At 40.9% G+C, this 20,025-nt stretch overlaps 1 protein-coding gene across 13 annotated transcripts in view; it reads left to right on the top strand.

The window, feature by feature from the left end:
• The window catches only part of LOC145457504 (SLIT-ROBO Rho GTPase-activating protein 1-like), a 32,323-nt gene extending 13,788 nt beyond the window's left edge, over nucleotides 1–18,535 (top strand). The window contains exons 12-25 of one of the 13 annotated variants that reach the window (XM_080335724.1): nucleotides 128–155; nucleotides 3,154–3,258; nucleotides 4,074–4,242; nucleotides 6,412–6,517; nucleotides 7,395–7,527; nucleotides 8,213–8,408; nucleotides 9,836–10,019; nucleotides 10,703–10,741; nucleotides 11,968–12,084; nucleotides 13,061–13,197; nucleotides 14,151–14,326; nucleotides 15,341–15,391; nucleotides 16,130–16,232; nucleotides 17,097–18,535. In XM_080335724.1, coding sequence (XP_080191850.1) covers nucleotides 128–155; nucleotides 3,154–3,258; nucleotides 4,074–4,242; nucleotides 6,412–6,517; nucleotides 7,395–7,527; nucleotides 8,213–8,408; nucleotides 9,836–10,019; nucleotides 10,703–10,741; nucleotides 11,968–12,084; nucleotides 13,061–13,197; nucleotides 14,151–14,326; nucleotides 15,341–15,391; nucleotides 16,130–16,232; nucleotides 17,097–17,380 — 1,828 coding nt within the window. In that variant the 3' untranslated portion in view covers nucleotides 17,381–18,535. Of the gene's footprint in view, nucleotides 1–127; nucleotides 156–3,153; nucleotides 3,259–4,073; nucleotides 4,243–6,411; nucleotides 6,518–7,394; nucleotides 7,528–8,212; nucleotides 8,409–9,835; nucleotides 10,020–10,702; nucleotides 10,742–11,967; nucleotides 12,085–13,060; nucleotides 13,198–14,150; nucleotides 14,327–15,186; nucleotides 15,211–15,340; nucleotides 15,392–16,129; nucleotides 16,233–17,096 lie in introns of all 13 variants that reach the window. The other 12 variants (XM_080335720.1, XM_080335719.1, XM_080335717.1 and 9 more) reach the window with 12 other exon arrangements.
• The last annotated feature ends 1,490 nt before the right edge of the window (nucleotides 18,536–20,025 follow it).

The following is a 20,025-nucleotide window of genomic DNA, read 5'->3' as shown; positions in this document are numbered from 1 at the left end:
GCACACTGCTTTTAGCGATACTTGACAACACACCTCAGATCTTTTAGGGCGGCGTGTGCCGGCTTTGGGTTTTTGCTTGTCGTTTACGTCGTGCTAATTTGTCTTTCCATTTTTCATGCTACCTTAGGCCAAAGCATACGTACAGAAAACCTCAGGTAGGAGGACGCTTGTATACGAAACGAGGAATGCCGAATGCTCGCTCTTAATAAGATTGTTATTAACGATAACAACGGATGCTGATGCTTATCTAATGTTTGCTTTCTCGTGCCATTGATAAATTCACCATGCCTGCTACCGATTTTTATTTCGATATCATTGACGATCTCTAGATTTTAAACATTAGGCGGAATGCTATCGATTACATGGTGAAGTGACTTTGGGAGATGTTATTGTAATCAGTAGTTGTGTGCTCGATCTTGTTTGAGAATTTGAACTCTGCCCTTGCCAGTGATTCTTCACATGGCAGGGGTGTCAAGATTTCTTGGCAAACACGAATTGCCTAATTTCTAGCTTTTGCGTGCTACAAAATATCTCTTAGTCGTAAAGTGCAGCATGATTTACCGAGCCACATTTTTCCTGGCTATTTTACTGTAGCTTACCCATATCCGCGTTATTGCAATAGTTCTTCATTAATCTTTTCATTAGTGGTGCACCAGTAGTGAGACTGGAGAGAATTTGTGTCTTACGATTCATGTCTTATACTGATGGGTATAAAAATGTATGTCCCTAGTCGGTCATTCATTTGTAGTTAAGTCGAAATCAAATTAATTTAAAATCTTTTCTTGTTTTGACACAAATTCCTATCCATTTAAATCTGCATCCTCAGGTGTTTCAATCGGATGGCATGATACCCCCTATTTTCTATTGCTCTTTGTGCAAATATTTGCTAACCCTGGAACTGCCCTTGGTAGGGTAGGCCGCCCTTCAAATATTTATTAGCAAATTCCAATATGAGTTACTCTACATAATTTACAAAGGGTGTCAGGTATTGACATTAGTTAGGATGTCTACTGTATAAGGGGTTATGCCAGTTTCTTAATTTTGGTTTAATCTACATTTAACACGTCACGAGAAATATGTGGATGAATTTTAGCCGCTACTAGCTGGCGAACAGAACTTGACAATTTGAAATTATTAGCTCTGCTCTTGAATGTATGATCAAATCAGCCTTTAGATATTTTGGCCACAAATTGATAATATCTTCACCTTAAATGGCACTTGCACCCGTTATTGGTTGCCACTTGATGCATTCTTGGGGTGCTTACCGGCTGGCTGGCATACTCCATGTTCGAGTGGCGCACTTTGCCCATTAGGCTGAATGGTTACAAGACGTCTTCTTGGCCCACAACTAAAATAGACAAATTTGATAGGCGTGGGAAATCGAATTCAGCGGTGTTGAAGAATTTGCAATTTTTGAGCCGAGTCCAATTCAGATGCGGGATCTTTTTGAAATTAATTTGATCGCTGTATAGTGACCTGTATTGCGTTATGTTCGTAGATCCACTCCAAGCACTATGTAATGTGCATACTGTACTTGAATATGTTTATTCCCTCCTTGAAAGCTTAACCAATTGCCAAATAGCATAACTTGATTAAAATTCTTTGCCCACCCCCAATGTAGAGGCATTGTCACCTGTTTCACAGATGACTAGAGATAAACTACACATTTTTCATTGCAATGCTAATGTGAGTTTCACGAGTAGAGACAATCTTCATATTATATTGATTCACAGGTGATGTAGTTATAAATATTGACTGTAAATTAACACCAGTATGTCTGACTTTAAGTAACATATTTATGCTTGAATAACTTGGCGTTTGTGATATTTTGTAGTGGTCATATCCATATTATTCATAACTGGTTCTACTGAAGGTCTGAATTTCATACAGTAGATACCATTCTGATACGTACATTATTGCTTTGAATAGTTAACATGAGACATGCTTCGTGCAATGCGGTTGCAACTCTTACAAGAATAACGTGCATGTCAACATGGCTGAGCTGTACTGATGTAGTCAAGCGCTGCACCTACATAGGATGATTCACTTTCTAAGTTTCACCTACCATCTTGTCTCCCCTATATGGCTTTATCTTTGTAGTTGCTAGTCACTGAAACCTGAAAGGTCACCGCATGATTTTCTATAAAACATTTCTTCAATCGCAACGCATTGGTTCTAGATATGTGTAAACAAGCACTATGGCCATTGGCCAACTAAAATGGCCATGCAAACACACATATTGATTGTCATAATATCATGTCAGAGAAAACTGGTGTCAAGACTGCTTTAACTAAAACTGTTTTCGTAAATTGGCCAAGTTTTCATCTCGTATAGGCCTAATGTTTTGAATTGTGTTATTGAAAGCGGATATTAGTTTATTGTAGGATGTAGTTTGTCAAACGGATATAGGTTTAGCTTTATTATGCATATAAATCTTGACATGGTGCACCACGGTGAAAGTCTTGCCAGCAATAAGATACCCTATTATGACTGTATAGCTTAGGAAGGAAACCTATTGTTTCGCGTTTCTGCCTAATTTGAAAATAAGTGAACTTGTGTAGAGGCAAATTGGATTGTCAACCGAATATCGTGTGGCATTTAAAGTTTGTGGCGATGCCTTCGTTCCAGTTTTTATTGATTAACGGCTGCCGTAGGTAGACATTTTCGGGCTATTTTTAACATACCGGCAGTGTGTGTGTGGTTTACAGCACGAATGTTTACATAACCGCTTTTATATCATCACACCATCCCTACGTAAGCATAACTTGTTTGGCGTACAAGAATTCGGCCACAGTCAAATACGAGGGGATGTGGAGTGGACTTTGATATTCCATTTCAGCCAAATTGTCAATTCCACTTTATACATTTCCACATCCTCAGTAATTTTTGACGCCCGCCTTCATTTCTATTCATGCGGCATGCGTATCACGAAAATTCATGTTTTCGTAGATCACGTCCGGATTATTAGAGATCTCGAAAATCATATTTTACACAGTAAAGCATGGTATCATCACATCTCGATAACATCATACTAAAACAAATATGATTTGTATGTACATCGCTCGATAATAATTCTTTATTTTAATCACACGTGTTCTTTGCGTTGTTGAGTCCGTCAAGAAGTTCAGTTGAAAAAGTATCTTTACCGTTCAGGATACCGGCTGTTCGATACCTCCTGTTGTTGAAAGCTGTATAAGAGTAATTAACCTGTACGGAATGCACCATCAAGGGATATTTCGCGTGCCGGGATCACACCAGGTAATAATGCAGGCCTATGCCCGCCCAGTAATGCGGTATACTGACCACTGTATGCTGCGTAGGCTATATACTCTCATATAAGTTCTGGATCCATGATGTCGCTGTTGACCTCAGAAAAATGTTCCTCGCATGACTTTTTCTCTTATTCCGTGGTTTGTTGAATAAGATAGCAAATAATTAGACACAATCGCATGCAAGACCCTGGCCGATTTTGGATTCGGATTTTTGGGAAATGGACAGTATGCCATGCGAAGGGGGTCTGTTGCTTGTCCCAAACAAGCACATATTAATGTTGTAATCAAAATGCCTGTTTTAATTTTTTTTATTTCAAGATTTGAGGTACTGCGCATAAGCTATTAAATGGTACTTTGTCATGAAACGTATTTTTAGGGTTAGCCTACTACAAAAGCTGTAATTAATCGAAACAATTGATAGCGAAGCAAAACTACTGTAAACTCATGCTTTTGCAGTTATATTTAATGATATTTTATTCAATCTATTGTATACTATATTTATTTGAAGAGCTTCGTGGAGGTACAGAACTTCAATATACATCAAACAGTATACTCATATTGAATGAACCAACAAACGGAGTTTATCTGCCATCTTAAAATAGTACATTGAACGCTCTATTATTCGAAAATTCATGCTGTTGACGTCATATTTTGTGATACGATTGTTGATATTCGATGTTCTTTTCAATTCTCTACTAGTTGCTGACGATTACGCCTGACGAGTGTCAGTGGAAAATATTCTGGTTTATTTCAATATGCTATTCAGTTATATCTAATTTCCCAATTATTTTTCCTACTCAGGATATCACGGAGATGAAGACGCAGTTCGACCGGGGAGAAGATCCGATATCGGCCCGGGAGGACGAGGTCGACATCAACTCTGTGGCGGGACTGTTGAAGCTCTATTTCAGACAGCTCGACGGGAAATTGTTTCCGAGCTACGTCGTCGATGATTTGCTACAAAGCGTCAGTAAGTAATGGGATATAATCCGTATACAGTAGGTTAATATAGGCTGTTCAGTGTTCACCTCTGCGATAAATGATTCTACACCAATTCATTCCTATATGACTATCAAGGCTACATTGTTGGCAGTATGAGTGACAATGCAGAAAATAACGCCGGCATTTTAGGTGTGTGGTGAAGATACCTCACAGCATACAGCGGGCACATTTGTGTTTAGAGGAATGCTTGAACACTGGATTTTGTAACCAGTGGGTGCGATACAAGCTTCTGTCTTGTGGGGTCTTCATGTCCTATCTCACTCTCCCGGCATTTTGTATGGACTAGCCAACACACAGTACATTATAACTGGGGCAATTTTTTTTATCTAAAAAACAGAAAATTTTCATCTATAAAATCAAAATTTTGACATTTTTGACCTCAAAAAACTTAATTTTGACAAAATTTTGACCTGATATATGTAAATTAGGTGTTTTCCCACATTATGTAAGAATTGTGCCACCAATCTTCATTTCTGGTCGGAACTGTCTGTCCTTCGAAGTAGTTGACCTGAAAGAAAAAAAATTCGACCAAAAAACTGACAAATTTCTTCATTGATCATCAATTGTATATTGAAGTTTTGTACCTCCAAGAAGCTGCTCAAATTTCTTCATGAATAAACTTTATTTTAACGAAATCTGGACCTATGAAAAATTCCAGTAGTTACATCACGCACTATGGTAAAAATAATTAAAATTTGTTGTAGTACAGCAGCGAAAGATACTGTCCTACAGTGCTAAATAGCTTGCCAAGAATGCAGATAGAACGTTCAACAGCAGCAGTTGGCTGGCCACACTGAAGTTGTGCATACACTGCTGGTGACACACCGTGTTGCTTCGTTCTGACAATGTTGTCTGCATCACAATTTTTCATCATGCGCTTCATAAAATAAGAACCATTGCCCAAGCAGTCTTACTTCAGTTAGGATATTGCGGTACGTTGAGCATAACACCATGTCAACCTATTTGTTTGATTTGACAGTTTATGGTTGACAATGAGCAGACGATGGGCCGTCTACAACGGTAGGCCTATAAAGCAGGCTACGAGCTGTAAAATGTAAAATGATAAGTTCATCAATAGCCTTTATATAGGCTATGGTTCATAGACAGTGCAAACAATGCAGGTTACAAAGAAACTTTGACTTTGCAAACAATTTTGACAATTTTTTGACCTAACGCTACAATTTTAACTTATTTGGACATGTCAAAAAAATCGCCCTGATTATAAGTTGATTGCAGCAGAACTGAAGTTTCACGGCCGCCACTAGTAAGTCATTGTCCTAGTGAAGTTGCATTCATTTATGTGATGCATATTCATGTAATCGTAGCTCATTGTTCCTGATTAGTTGACGTATGCATCTCTCTATTCAGTTTGTTGCTAGGATCTGACAGGCTTACCTTTTTTTTAGTGATATTGACGCAATGTGAGATCACCGACGAACATAATGTGCGTTGTTATCATTGTCGCACTGAATGTAAAGCCGTTTGTCATAAGCGCTGCAATAGTGATGCAGACTGTTTGTTTTTGCTGCCTTCAGAACTGTATTGGCTCAGGGTAATTTAGATTTATGACTGCGGCCTCATTTGGTCGGAGGCAAGCAATGACTCATGGGGATGACTACGTTTCATTGACTTCCGCGCATGAAATGATGTGGTTCAATTTTGTTTACCGTTAACGCCACAACGTGCAGTTGCCCTTGCCAGGAATTGAGTATATTTATGATTTTGAATTGCAAATCTTCAACAGGCAAATGTCCAAGTCGCAACCTAGGCCATTCATGGATATTCAAGGCTGAATTTGTTGGACAATCTCAATTTCTGTCCGATAGATGAACCTGTCTAGTCCAGTTGAAAATAGTAATGAACAGGTGAATCCAAAAGCGATCGGAACCTGAAGTGTTTTCGAGACCTGATTCATGCTTGTCTCTGCCAATTACCGGCCAAGATCAAAGATCTGCGCTGTACTTTCGTTTACAGACTTTTCTTATACAACTGTTGTGAGTCACAGAAATCCTGCTAAACAAATCCATTTGATATACCGGAGAACTGAACTAAATTGTTTCCGTTGGCTTTGAAACTCCTGGACATATCCCGCTGATGATCTACACGAATGCAATGACGCGGAATTTTTTTGCTTCAGATATTCAAGACTCAGAGAAAAGAGTTGAGAGTATTCGACGGACGCTTCTAAATATTCCCGAATCCGTGTTGGTGGTTATGCGTTACCTTTTTGCTTTCCTCAATCAGTAAGTATGATTTGTGTCCTGTATATTTTTAGCATAATTTCCTTGTGATCACGCAGTCAGATCAATGATATTGATCGGTATTATGTCGCCATCGAATCAAATTCATAATACTGTCATTTGTGGGCGGATTTAGTCGCGTGGGATATTGATGTAGGGTGATTGAATTTAGCGTTCCATAAAATTCCGAAGCTGGTGTCATCATTACGCCATAAATTGATCTGATACATGTTGCATAACATTATTAGACATAACATTGCTACATCAATCTCTCATGCCTGCTATTCATTAGCTTCATGCGTACTCGACTTTACAGCTGCATAGTAATGCTTCATCTATTATGGAAATATAATTATGGAAGGTGTCACCATTGTGATGCAGAAAACCATTTTATGTTACCTCAATGATGTTGTTGAGCCTGTCCCCAAAATGGACATGTACTCACGGATCAGTCATGATGATGACATAGCTATTTCGCCAGTCGATATTTGAATTCGAGTTGGCATACCTCTTAAAATTGTCTCCATAAAAATTATGATAGACTATAGGCTATCTGATTCGTGATTGGTATTTTGGTAATGGTAGGCTAATTAGAAATTATGCAGGTGTTCAAGTGAAAATTTTAGGTTGATTCACAGATTCGATGGATTTTTTAATCCGGATTTTGAACCAATTTGTGAATCCCAATTGAGGCCCTATTTTTACACGTGTAGTTTTGAGCAGCTTCCTAGTTTCGTAGAAATCCTGCTATATGAGCTAATCGTTACCAAAATACTGGTATTTTTTATTCCATTTTGCCCCAATCGAAGATTATGTTGGGACACATCTGTAGGCAAATTTTATTGCGGCAATGTTGTCAGCTTATTTGCTTCCGTTTCAGTTTGTCCCAGCACAACGACGAAAATATGATGGACGCCTACAATCTCGCGGTCTGCTTCGGCCCGACGCTGTTGCAAGTTCCGGAAAGTTACGATCAAGTGTCTTGCCAAGCCAACGTCAATGAAATCATCAAGGTGCGCGGCCCGGTAGAGATTAATGATTAACGCATTGTGTACAGGAGATTACGAGGTGTGATGCATACTGTCGGTGTCCGTGACTCAAGGATTTAACAAAGACGGGTTGGGGTTTGATCACAGTGCAAATTCGGGTGTCATGTTTTGCAACTTGGGGCGATTGGCTGAATAGATGGTGAATGTGGCACTGTCATTTCTGAAGTGTTTGCTGCAACTTTATAAAGACAGAAGTTTGCGACCTGTTTCAACAGAGACTCAAAGTTATGCAGCCGACGTGTGACCATAGTTACCATACTATATTTGTAAACGCATATTAGATTAGGTGAATGTAAGAAAATCACTTCTGTGCGATGCTTTTTCTGAAATTATTCAACCTGCTAGTATAGAGGTACTAAACGTATTCTGACAATGACCCGTAATGGCAAAATAATAACCTTCAAAAGACCCCGTCTATCTTTTATAGTTCTACTGTATTTCTGAATAGTAGCGTTTCAAATCTGGAGCCGTTCTCAAATTATTTTGCTGTTTTTGTTGTGTCCGAATGTAATATGTATCCAACAGAAAGTGTTCAATGTCACTTCCTGTCACATTACAATGAAAACGTGGTTGCTAATTGCGGGATTTAAAATTGGCGATATATTAGTATGGCAGACGTGGTCTTTACTGTTAATGGGCGGTTTTTCAGACTATCATCATGTACCACGACGATATATTCCCCGAGTCATTAGACGGGCCCAAGTATGAAAAATTAATGGCTTCCGAGGAATTCGTGGAAGAAAACGCGCCAGACGGTGGCGAGAAAACAACAAACGCAGACGATGACGATAAGCTATCCGAAGAACATCAAAGCGTGGATGCGGTGTCCAGCGTTAGTGACGATGGTGAGTATCTTAGAGTATCATCCTTATTTCTCAGAATTGTCATTATTTTGTTGATCAAAGTTTGATTAAACCATATTATCCTTGTTTCTCGAGACTTGGGTGGCTTATTCTGTACTTATTTGCGGCAAGTTTGACCTGACCTTCGACAATAAGGTCGTGATTAGGACTGGATAAAGTGTTGACCTTTTTTCAGTCATCAGTTAACAAACATCGCGTTTGCCTGTCCTCAGTTTTTCATCCATGTCGATGGCAACCCTGGCTGTAATTGGTATGCAGTCTTTGAATTTGCCTCGTCACAAAGAAGCAATGTACGACTTACCTATATGTGTAATTCTCGGCCTCTAATAACTATAATTTGAAATGAAGCGAATGCCACTTGCTCAAAGCCAACCCAATTTGCAACATGGGTCTTTTCAAAGCCTTCTCCAGCATATAGTTATCTTGGAAAATTCAAATTTCGATTATATCGGACATGGGCTTGTTATAAAAGCGATCGTCCCAAGTGTTAATCGCAAGGCACTGGTCCAGTTGTCGATGCGTTTGCGTTGTATCTACAAATAATCTTTTCTGAAAATCGAACAGGACGGGCACAAAGCATATTCACGTAATGCCATGAATAATTGATGACTGTTTTGATGTTCGTAACCTTGAACGGGATGGAATTCATCTTTTTTATTCGCGCACTACCGGTACCGTACTTTGAACAGCACGACCTCGTCGATGTGTTGATAGGTACTGTCATGGAAATAAAACAGTAGGCATGTATTAAAACCCAAGTCAAGAGTCATCATGGTGACATCCGTGTCCGTGCCTAGCTAGGTAAGCAATTCAGATTCATCCGAAAGTCGAACTGAAATTCCGTCACAACTGCTTCTAATAATATTAGGACACTTATTGAGGTCACTTTTTAAATCGATTTCAAATTCCATGCTCGGTAGATGAAGGTTGAAATGTATATTCACAGTTAAGCGGTGTCATCTAAGGAATCTCTGGAATAGGTCTACCGCAAAACAAAGCAGGTCGTAAAACTAGCTTTTAAAATAGCTGTCGCCTGTGAACAAACCTATGTATACAGAGATGAAACAATTGAATAGTGTGTTCATATTGAGATAAACCCGAATATTTTCGGCTGAAACACGCAAGGGGCATTGTCGGCAACTAGTAGAGAATTAGAAAAACATAGTCATTCAATTTTCTACTATTTCCTGATGATCACCCCTGATGAGTGTCAGCCGAAAATATTCGGGTTCATTTCAATACGAATATACCATGCAATTGTATATTGTAGCTCTGTATCTCCACGTAGCTCTTTCGAGAAGGAACATAAGTCAACAACGAGCATCTACACATAAAACAGTGTAACCTACAGTAAACGGACGTTTAATCAACGTTTATGATAATCGGGACTTTTCGAATCACATTTTCAGAATCGGAAAGAATTTACGAAGCCGTCGCCCGTTACGAGTATAAGGGCCGTTCGGCGCGCGAACTATCATTTCGCAAGGGCGACGTCTTGACCCTGACAAAACGCGCGTCCGAAGACTGGTGGGAGGGCAGCTACAACGGCAAGGACGGCCTCATACCGCACACGTACATCACGGTGACAGAGATGTGAGTTGACGCCACTGCCCGGGACTGTAATTTACTGTAATCGTCAGTCGTAGGTGTAGAGGTATTGATTTTAGACCGTGCTAGTTCTTCTTTGTAGTTTTCGGAATGCTTAGAAGAGTTTTAGAGTATAAACGCCACTACTCCTGGACGACTTAGCCGATTGTGTCGTTACGTTGAAACATATCTCCGAAACGGCACAAATTCGCAGCAGCGCATGGGCTGTTGACAGATACAGTTCTACTTCTGTAACATGTTCATATTGAAATGAACCCGAATATTATCAGCTGACCATCGCCAAGGATCATCCTCAGAAACTAGTAGAGAATTCAAAAGCACTTTGTATATCAAACAAATATGACGTCGCCGACACAAAAATATGAATATTCAAGGCGAATTTCATGCCTGCGACGTCGGGTTTATTTCAATACGAATATGTTATGCAGTTGTATATTGCAGTCTTCAGATTTTGGGGCGCGAATTTGTGAAGTACCTTTTGAAACTGGTAGAGAAATTTTGAAAGTGGTAATTTTTGGAGAGATTCTCTTCCTGCTTTCTGGTCGTCGAGACTGTGGTGTTCCACTCGATTGCAAGTCCTGACGCGTCTCTCTGGTTTCAAAATAAATATCTTTTTCACTATTTTGACCACGGCATCTGGTTTTTGTATTTGATGAAATGAATTTCAGGGGTAGCGGCGAAACTCCGTTGGTTGCCGTTACAGATGTGTAAGAATCGCTTTTTATCAAAATTTTGTTTCCTGTAATTTTTTTGTTTAATTCGTATCGATGAACTGTTTTGTTCTGTTGGGTTTGCTGTCGAATTGACATTATATTAATCCAACTTTATTTGTTATGCCAAATCGAACCTGGACTTGATTGAAAACCTTGACCGTTACTTCACACACATGTTGAGTTGTGGAAATTACAACAATTTGAGTTGCCTAGCGAATGTAGACATTTTGCACAAAGTGTGCTCCCTTCACGGTTATTTAAGCCTATTAATATTCACATCAATCACATTTCTTGGACGAAACCGTCTGCATTGTCACAATGTTGTATGAGAGACAAAATTAGTTTTCTATCTAATCTGCCTGCCGCTATTTTATTCGTCAGTATATATTTTAATAGTCGTATTACGTTTCGGTGTTAGAATTAAGTATTAATTGTGCATCACATCTATATTTCAAAACTGTGGATTACGCTGTTCACGGTCGTAGAGATATTTCCAGGATAATTGTTCGATATCCTGTGTCGAATTTCTCACAGCAACTTCATTCCGCTCGCACTAATCAAATCGATGCCTTGTTAACTTTCAATTTGTTCTGAATAATTTGAAACTGATCAACAAAATCTCGGTGTTACGTGATTGACTGTGTAGTAGTTTCAGTGCACAAGTTGTGCAGTCGCTTGTCCGATTACTTTCCTGTGACAGCTCTATTTCTTTTCGACGCGTTTCAAGTCCGCTCGGACTGAGACAAGTCCGTTACGCGACAGTACGAAACGGGGCACCTTTTTGTATCGATAACTTTTTCTTTCGAATGTGATCGGTTTTCGTAGAATTTGTGAAATCGAAACTTGATTCTAATCGCTTGTCAAATGGTTTCGGTCGATTTCGAACCCTGTTCTATTGCCAACGTAGCGCGGCCTTCTCGTATCGACTGGTGGTCAAAGTACTTCTACTTGTTAAGAATACTCAAGTTAGTTTTGCCTACTTTCGCTACAGTTATGTAGACCTGATTAATCCTGGAATTCTTACTTTTTTACTTGAAAATGGCTGCTTGTAGTTTAGTAGTAACGATGTCTACTTCGACCACCTCTGCGAGCTGAACTGCAAAGGCACTCGATTTTGCTAGAACCTCAGTCGAGGCGCTACGCTGGCAGTACGACCGGGGCCGTTCAATTTGCATCGTGTTTACCAATTCCCTTTAATGGCACCTTGTAATTCGTTGCAGAGACGACTTTTCCGACGTGCTCTCGAGCCGGGCGGAATCGGAGCTTAGCCTAGACGGCAGCGGCACACCGCAGTCCCCGCACAGGTCTGACCATTTCTTTCATCATCCCGGAGCCAGGTTAGAGGGGCGCGTCCTGCCCGCGCCTGCATGTCGGTGACTGTTGTGCCGCATGTATCACTGACCTGGGTCGCACTGTGCGGAGATTAAGTTTTTAGTAGAAGACCGACATGACATGCCGAACTTAACTAATCGTAGACGCTTTGTTGTAATGGGCATACGGCCAAGCCTGTGGAGTAGTTTCTTTACATTTTTACTTGACGTTTACTTGGAGTTTTTAGCTTGTTAAAATGCTTTGACTCTGACTCTGGTTACTTTGCATTCCGAGCAAATGATCTGAAATGTTACTCAAAAGTGTCGTTGCGGTTATTGAGTTATTCGAATGGGCGGTCCCTAGCAAACTTGGTGTGTTTGTTCGAGCACAAATATTTTATTCTAAATTGTTGATGAACTCAGTAATACTGATAACTAAATAAACGTGTAATTCACAGGAAGGCTAGAGTCGGAGTTTGTGTGTGTAAGCTTCTCAGAGTCAAGAGTCGGTGTATTAAATATGTCTCGAGTCGGAATCGGAGTTTGAGTCGGCGGTATAGTGAAGGGACTCCACAGCCTGGCATGCTACATCAGTTATACAAACAAGCGTGTACTTGAATACTCGAATAAGACCCTGGAACTTGAAAACTTAGCAGTCGTGTTTCTTCGGATCAAATCCGAAGTGCAGTCGTGTTTCTTCGGATCAAATCCTGTTGAAAATTGTTAGGGGTCTAACTTTCTACAATGACCCGAGCACATAATAACGTATGGGTGACAAAAATTAAGGACGTGGCATATTGAGCTCCCTGACTACGCCAGTGACTGTTTCAACTTTAACATGCTAGCAAGATCATAGCGAATCCCTGCACCTCGTAGTGTTGTCAGATGCAGCATGGACAAAGGAGTAACACCTCCATTAGACGCATGCTTCCCTAAACATGCATGAACCTTGCACCGATGGTGGTTTTCGCCGATTGTTTTCTGACTGCCATCTCATCGCCAGGCGTGCCAGCTCGGACAACTTGGTGGCCAATCCGGATTCGAGCAGGATCGCGCACAAGTCCAAGTCGTTGGACCGGCACAACAACATCCAGGACAATCTCCACAAGCATAGGCACAGTCAGAAGCAGGCCAAGAAAGGTATGACGTGCGTCAAGGGCATTGCGCTGCAGAGTCGTAACCAAGTCGCGGAGGTTCCGTGTCACAAGTCATTCTCGCTTTTGTAGTTTTGACTCGAGTCGAGTCGAGTCATTTTCAATTCACCACCGGGTCCAGTCCGAGTCCAAGTCGCTAAGTGGAGGGTCGAGTCCGAGTCATAGTGTAGTGGTTTGAGTCCAAGTCGTTCTGTTGGCTGTTCAGTTTTGAGTTCAATCCGGTTCAACCCACTTTTTTCAATTCGGCTCGAGTGATGTAGAATGCCCTGCATTCATAATGTCGTAATTTTCTTCAGCTCCAAGTCCCTATCCTTAAGACATCACTACATCCATGCCAAGTGTGTAGCGCCAAATTCATCAAGTGCTTTATCACATTCACACTCATACTCCGTAAAACATTCACTTACAAATTTACTAATACAATGTTGGTGCATCGCTTAAATAATAATGATAGTTCTTACTAGGGCAAGTTTTTGTTGCAGTTAAATCCGTGGAAAGTTGCATTTATTTATTTATTTTTGAAGAAAGTTGCAAAAGTTGCATTTTGACCACATTTTGCTCGGTTGACTAAAAAAAAAGGGGCAATTTTCCGGCTCAGCTCCCGAAATACCCGTAAAATCGTTCTTTCGGTGCTGTTTTACGGTGTTTCAGTCGAATTTAGCCGTGTATTTCACCAAAATTGAAAATACTTTCATGAAAAATCAAAAACGTTGCGAAAAGTTGCATGAAAAAAATGGACAAAAGTTGCAAAAAGTTGCACTATAAGATTCCTTCAAACAGCTTAAAACAGCATTCTACATATCTTACGAGAATTTAGGAAGCTGCCGGAAGCTGTAAAAAAAAGTTGCAAAAGTTGCAAAAACTTGCCCTAGTTATTACATAATACACAAAGTGCGAAATTCACTGGTGACACCGTAAGAAATGTCCTGTTTCTAAAAGCAGGTCGCGGAAATTCGGACACGACGTCTTTGAGCGCGTCGAACTCATTCAAAGAAACGAATATCGACGATTCGCCGACCAGCGACGCGTCCAGGCTGTCTGTGGCCGAACGGGTCGCCATGTTCAAGAGAACGTCAAGCAATAACTCGGCCGGCATCGACCCCGGGACCATACAGGTAGAAGCGTAGATATGTCTGCGTTGCCTTGGAAATTTTCAATGCCCCGTTGTCTATGCGAGCTTCAATGTCGTTTATGTGTGTATGTACTAGTACCGTTGTTGGTGTTCTTGGCATGGGTGACTGTGAAAGTGGATCTACAAGTTGGGATAGTTTGCTAGTTTCAAAATCGTTTTGATGTTGTTTAGGTGTGGATTATGTTCACTGGGCTGGTAGTGTTACATCTATGAACTCTTGAGAGGTAATCAAAATGATCAGCCTTTGGAAGTACCGCTGTAGATTTCTACTTCACTACGGCTACAAATAGGGACTTGTTACACATGTAAGGTGGGAGTAGAAAATGAAAAGTATGAACTGAAGAAGTAGTTTGGAAGAGTAGATTTAGTCGAGAGTTCGCATACTGTAAGCAGTCGATGGGAGTTGGCTACTTTCGAATGCAGATCTTCGTGAATAACGCACCAAGTCGGATAAGCTGTTTTAGTACTAGGAATCATGTTAATTCAGCAAGGATGTCACAAAAACAACGAACAGAATACAAGATTGATGTTATTTACGTTAGCCCAATGGTTCTCAAACTTTTTTTAGGCCCCCCTCCTTTATGATAGTGAGAAATTTCACGCTCCCATTATCGTCATATCACAAAATGCAACCGAAATGCTAGCAATCCCGACGGATAGTTTGGTGGCATGGGAGGTTATGACTGTTGATGAGAAAATTCTCAAATATGAAATTCGGACTGTGCTATGAATTGGAGGTAAAAATTTTCAGTTGACTCCAGTTTGAGAACCACTGCGTTAGCCACGTAGACAACTACATATTTAATAACATAGCTTTTGTTGTTTTTCTAAACATCGCTTTAGCCGAGGACTCCGAAACATCCGCCGGTAGGAGAAACACAAGAGTGTGCTGTTTATTTTCTGTTGAGTGTGTCGCGTGTCCGTTGCGGTGTTTTTAATTTGACCCGCGCGGTACTGGGCTGCCCTACGTTAACCCGGAAACGTTTTATTGACGCAGCAGAAAGGCTCCAGCACGATGCCGCGCCGTCTCGACCCGAGCAGAAAACTCGTAAGGCTTCCGCCGGAACGGCGCGTTTCCGTTGGGCCGCGCTTTACGGCCGGATTTGTTTTGAATGCGTTTGTCTTGTTTGCTCACGCCGTCACGTTGGTTTCGTTAACATTACGTTGCAGCTTGTCCGCTAATTGTTTTTGTTTTGTCGCTCGTTTTTGTTTAAAGTTTGTTCTGCGGCGTTACCAGATTAGTTCGAGTCTGTGTTTCTCTGTGCTATCTCACATCTTGGATGAGGTTCTGCCCTACTGGAAAACGCATGATATTCCGAAAAAAAACTATACCGAACACGACTCGAACTAATTATATTTTGCTGCGGTGATTTTGTGATTTATCATGACACACTAACCCTTTGTCGTCGGGCTCACGACCCGCATGTTCTAATTCTCGGACATAGCACTCTGTCGCAGTTGGATCATCGCACCATCAATGATGTGACAAGATTTTATCGATAGAGGGTCATCGTTTTTCATTAATCTGTTCCACATCGACTGTTTGTGTGAGGTGTCATTTTAGAGTAATTCTTGAGCACTGAAAACATTCGATTCTGTTCGGCGCCGCTATCCCGCCTTCCAACATCGCACTATTCGATCGTCTCGATCTTATCACCGAAAGTCGCATAATTTCCAACCCTCTCATTTGATAGTCAGTCATTTCACTTGGCGTCCTATCTAAGCAGGGGTCATTTGCAGTAATCTTTGATAACATTGTATTAACCGAAACTTTGCGCTTCCGTAGGACATTGATTCGACAATGAAATGCGCTCTCGATGAATTGATGAAGCTGGACGAGAAGAACGATACCCCGGACGTGGTTCGGGACACGCTGGAACCCAGGGGAGGTAAGTCCGATGGTTTTCGCTTAACAAAATTTAGCTCTAAGCCGGCCGTTACTAGCGGCACTTCTAGTTCGGCCGTATGTGTTTCTCTCATGTTAAGGCACAGTCTGAATTTGATGTTCTCCCGCCATTACTATCTACTATTCATCACTGATTTTGCTAATCTGAGATGAGGTCAGAGTTGGTAGTAGCCGTCTATGGTGCTCGAGTACTTGATTGCAAGTAGATGTAACAATTTTCACGACATGTCAAGTAGAAAATGTCCAGTCTGGAAAGTATTCGAATGACTTGTATAGCTGAATCGCCTGTGATGGCTTTTAAAATCGCGACATGTGTCTACGTAACTACGTTACAATAGCAGAACGACAAAACCGCTAGCTTCACCCGTTTCGATTTTCGAAGTTAGAATCTGTGTTAATTTCCAGCTACATAGTCCGGTTTTAGGGGGGTGTCAGCGCTGTAGATCCTCTCAAAATCTTACAGTAAATGCAAGTAACTTCAGTGAGAGAGAGAAACGTATCTTTATCCAACTGAAAGACATGACAGCAACAATAATGCTACAGAAAAAGAATTGCAAACAGTATTGGACATCTGAAGTCAACTATTCCGAAACGCAACCTCTTTGCATAGTGCAAGACCAGTTCTGCCTAAAAATCTGAAAACTGTCAAGTAGAAATTGAAAACACATCTGCTTGAGTACGTAGTGCAAGTAAGTATTCTAGGCCCAGTTATGCCTGAAAAAACTGGAAGAAACGGTAGCCCGAAAATATAACCACTTCAGCAAGGCAAAATCTGCTATGCTGCCAACTGACTCTAAGCTTGGTTCAATGTACGATGTCGCTGACGTCTGGGTGTGTGTCGTTCCAGGGATGAAAGCGGGTAACAAGGGCAGACTCGAAGTGGGCCGAATGCCGAGTCGGAAGGGCGGCTCGATGAGAGGAGAGAGGCTTATTGGCATCGGGATGGCAGCGGAATTGAAAAAAGTCACGAGCGGAATGAACACAAATAACAACAATGGCGTTATCGACGCCGAAAACGGACACCACCCGCATTTCGCGGCCCAGCCCCTGCCCAGTCACTCGGTGCATGCCAGGTCCGCGACTAGAATTAAACCGGGCATGGCGGGACAGCGGAAACCGTCAAAATTCTAAAAGCGACTCGCGACATGCGAAGCTTGGAACTTACAATTGGCCACATCAGCTCGTGCAATTATCGGTGTAGAGCGTGCGTGCCATTGCTTTTTAGGGCAGCCTGGCGCGGCGCGTTCTCGTGTATGCCAGCATGCCGTCTTGAAAGTATCATACGAGGTCTGATGTTTTTCTTTTCGAATCATTGTGAGCCAATGCAATTTCGTGGGAGTACGTATGCGTGGGAGAGTGACTGTCTTTCTGTTCTGTAATTATATCTTCCAGAGTTTTGAACGAGGCGTGTTTTGTCAATCTCTATTGAGAGACGGCATACGCGATTGAGGGTATTTCTTACCGTCACATATGCCGATTTCCGAGTCTCTGGTTGAAACTTTATGAAAATCGTTTGCTATCATGAATTTACGGAATACTTATATTTCTTGCTGTCCATTTTAACTGTGTCGACGCACAGCTACATTGTGGACTGGTAATAAACTAAGTGTTCTACTTCGTACGGCGTTATGTAAGCAAGATATATACGTACACACTTTACGCACGCATTTACGAGTTAGTTCCATGCTTTTTCCTACTGCTCTCCTGAACATTAGTGTTTACGAATTTTTCTCCGTAACCTATTCTTCTTTTACTGACAGTTGAATTAATTTTACTTCCACCTGGCATCGTCGTGTCGCTTCTAAGCGAATATAGTCTGCGTTTATACCCTGTTTGTTTTGTTAATAACGTTGGATTTTGTTTATCAATGCGTTGAAAATTTCATACTTTTTCATGTAAATTCGTAACATATAGCGTGGCTCCATAGATTTTATGTTTCAATGGTGATATATTATAGCTGGTATATTCCGGAAATTTACCGTTCTCTCATTAAAAACCCGAGCAATAGCATCTATTGCGCGTTGTTGCACATAATTATGAATGAACCACCTATAGTGTGGATTCCCGAGATGTCAACTTTATGTGTTGTTATAAGTGGATGTCTGTTCGCTCCACGTGATGTACCTGGTTTTTAGTTATGAACCTACGCGGTGGTTGCCTTAATAACACTCCCCGTATTACTAACGGATGTTTTTTTTCTGTGCTATATGTCGGGTGTTTTGCGAATATATTATTTCTATCGAAATCTCTGCTATGGCAGCAGTCTAATAAACTGGATCTATCATACACTTGACCTTGAAACTTTTTCGAATATCTCTGAATGGTCAGACCATTGTTGCAGTCGCTAGAATCAAAATGAGTACTAGCAGTGGTTCACAACCTTTTTCACCTCGCGGACCAGTAAAATTCCAAAAAATATTTGGCAGAACGGTGGACTTTCTAAAATTGAAATTAACCCTAATGTAAAGTATACAACCGTTTTCTTGCTAGTATATGGTGTTAGAGAGTGAAATTTTCAGGGTTTTGATCGTAATTATCTCAATTATCTTGAAGATGGCTTCTATTATGTGGTTTTACGAAAGTGAGTCTGCTGAGTCGAGGTAAAATTACCTTGCCCAGAGAAACGTGGTATGGCATTTGTCATGTGGGGTATAGATTGCGAGGAAAGCGAGATTAGTTGCCAGCCATTCAGTCGCCTATGGACAATTAGACATATATATATATCGAAATTTTCGGTCAACAAAGGTCAGTCCGTCTCGGTGAAGGTTTAACCGCTGCCAAACTTTTGGCACACTTTTCGGAGTCCCATAATAGCCTAAACATCATTATGTGTTGGTGGGTTGTAGCCCGGTAATGGCTGACGCCGAAATACGAATAAATGCTAAATCATGCGTATTTCTTGGGGAACGACACCCAATAATTAAGACATTTAGTGACACTGAATGGCGCAAAGTACGAAAAAATTGAAAAAAAGTTTTTAAAAAGTACTCCATAATTTATGTTCATTCACATAATAATTTTAGGCCCCTTCAAGCTCGGCTCCGCTCCAATTGGAGGTTTCGAGTGCGGCAGTTACGTAGGGTTACCATATTTTGGAATCGGGAAAGGAGAACACTTTCACCAAATGAGTAAAGTTAGTTGATCGAGACTGAAAAAAGCCGATTTCGCTATTTTTGCTGTAAATTTGGGTGGGTTGACTAAAAAAAGGTCATCACTTTCGTATTACCGTCTTTGCTATTTAGCGTCATTAATGCCCGTTTTCACTGGAATCTGTCCATTATCCTAGCTGTAAAGGAGGACGAATTGCCAAAAAGGAAGATATTTAGGCGTCCTTGGAGGACACTTTCAAAAACCCTAAAAAGGAGGATGTATGGTAACCCTACAGTTACGGTCCCGCACAAAAGGAATGAAATGAAAACGAATAATCGCGGTTTAGCGAGGCAGCTTTTACTTGTCTCTCGCATGTCTTCAAATGAAACGGCTTGAACTTCAAGTCAAATCAAATATGTTACCTCATGAAGCTCTAAACCAGTTTAAAATTTGATGTGTTGAATATTTTCTCAATGGACAAGCCTTCATCATATTGCATCGTGAAATTAAGGTATAAAATTGGAATATACCTGGCGGACCGGCGGTTGAGAACCACTGTACCAGAGAATACCAGCCAGCCTCACAAGGAGTGATTTTGGTTGAGCAGAAAAACCAATATGTCTGAAGCGAAGCTTCAATCGGACTGCCCAGTTTATGTTAGTTTGAGGCGTGAAAACCCCCTACGG

This window comes from Botryllus schlosseri, chromosome 15 (genome assembly GCF_051294905.1).
Source record: "Botryllus schlosseri isolate E-star chromosome 15, Bs_hap1, whole genome shotgun sequence".
Classification (NCBI taxonomy): Eukaryota; Metazoa; Chordata; class Ascidiacea; order Stolidobranchia; family Styelidae; genus Botryllus; species Botryllus schlosseri.
Note: the sequence above shows the minus strand (reverse complement) of the source record. Positions and strands in the feature narration are given on the sequence as shown.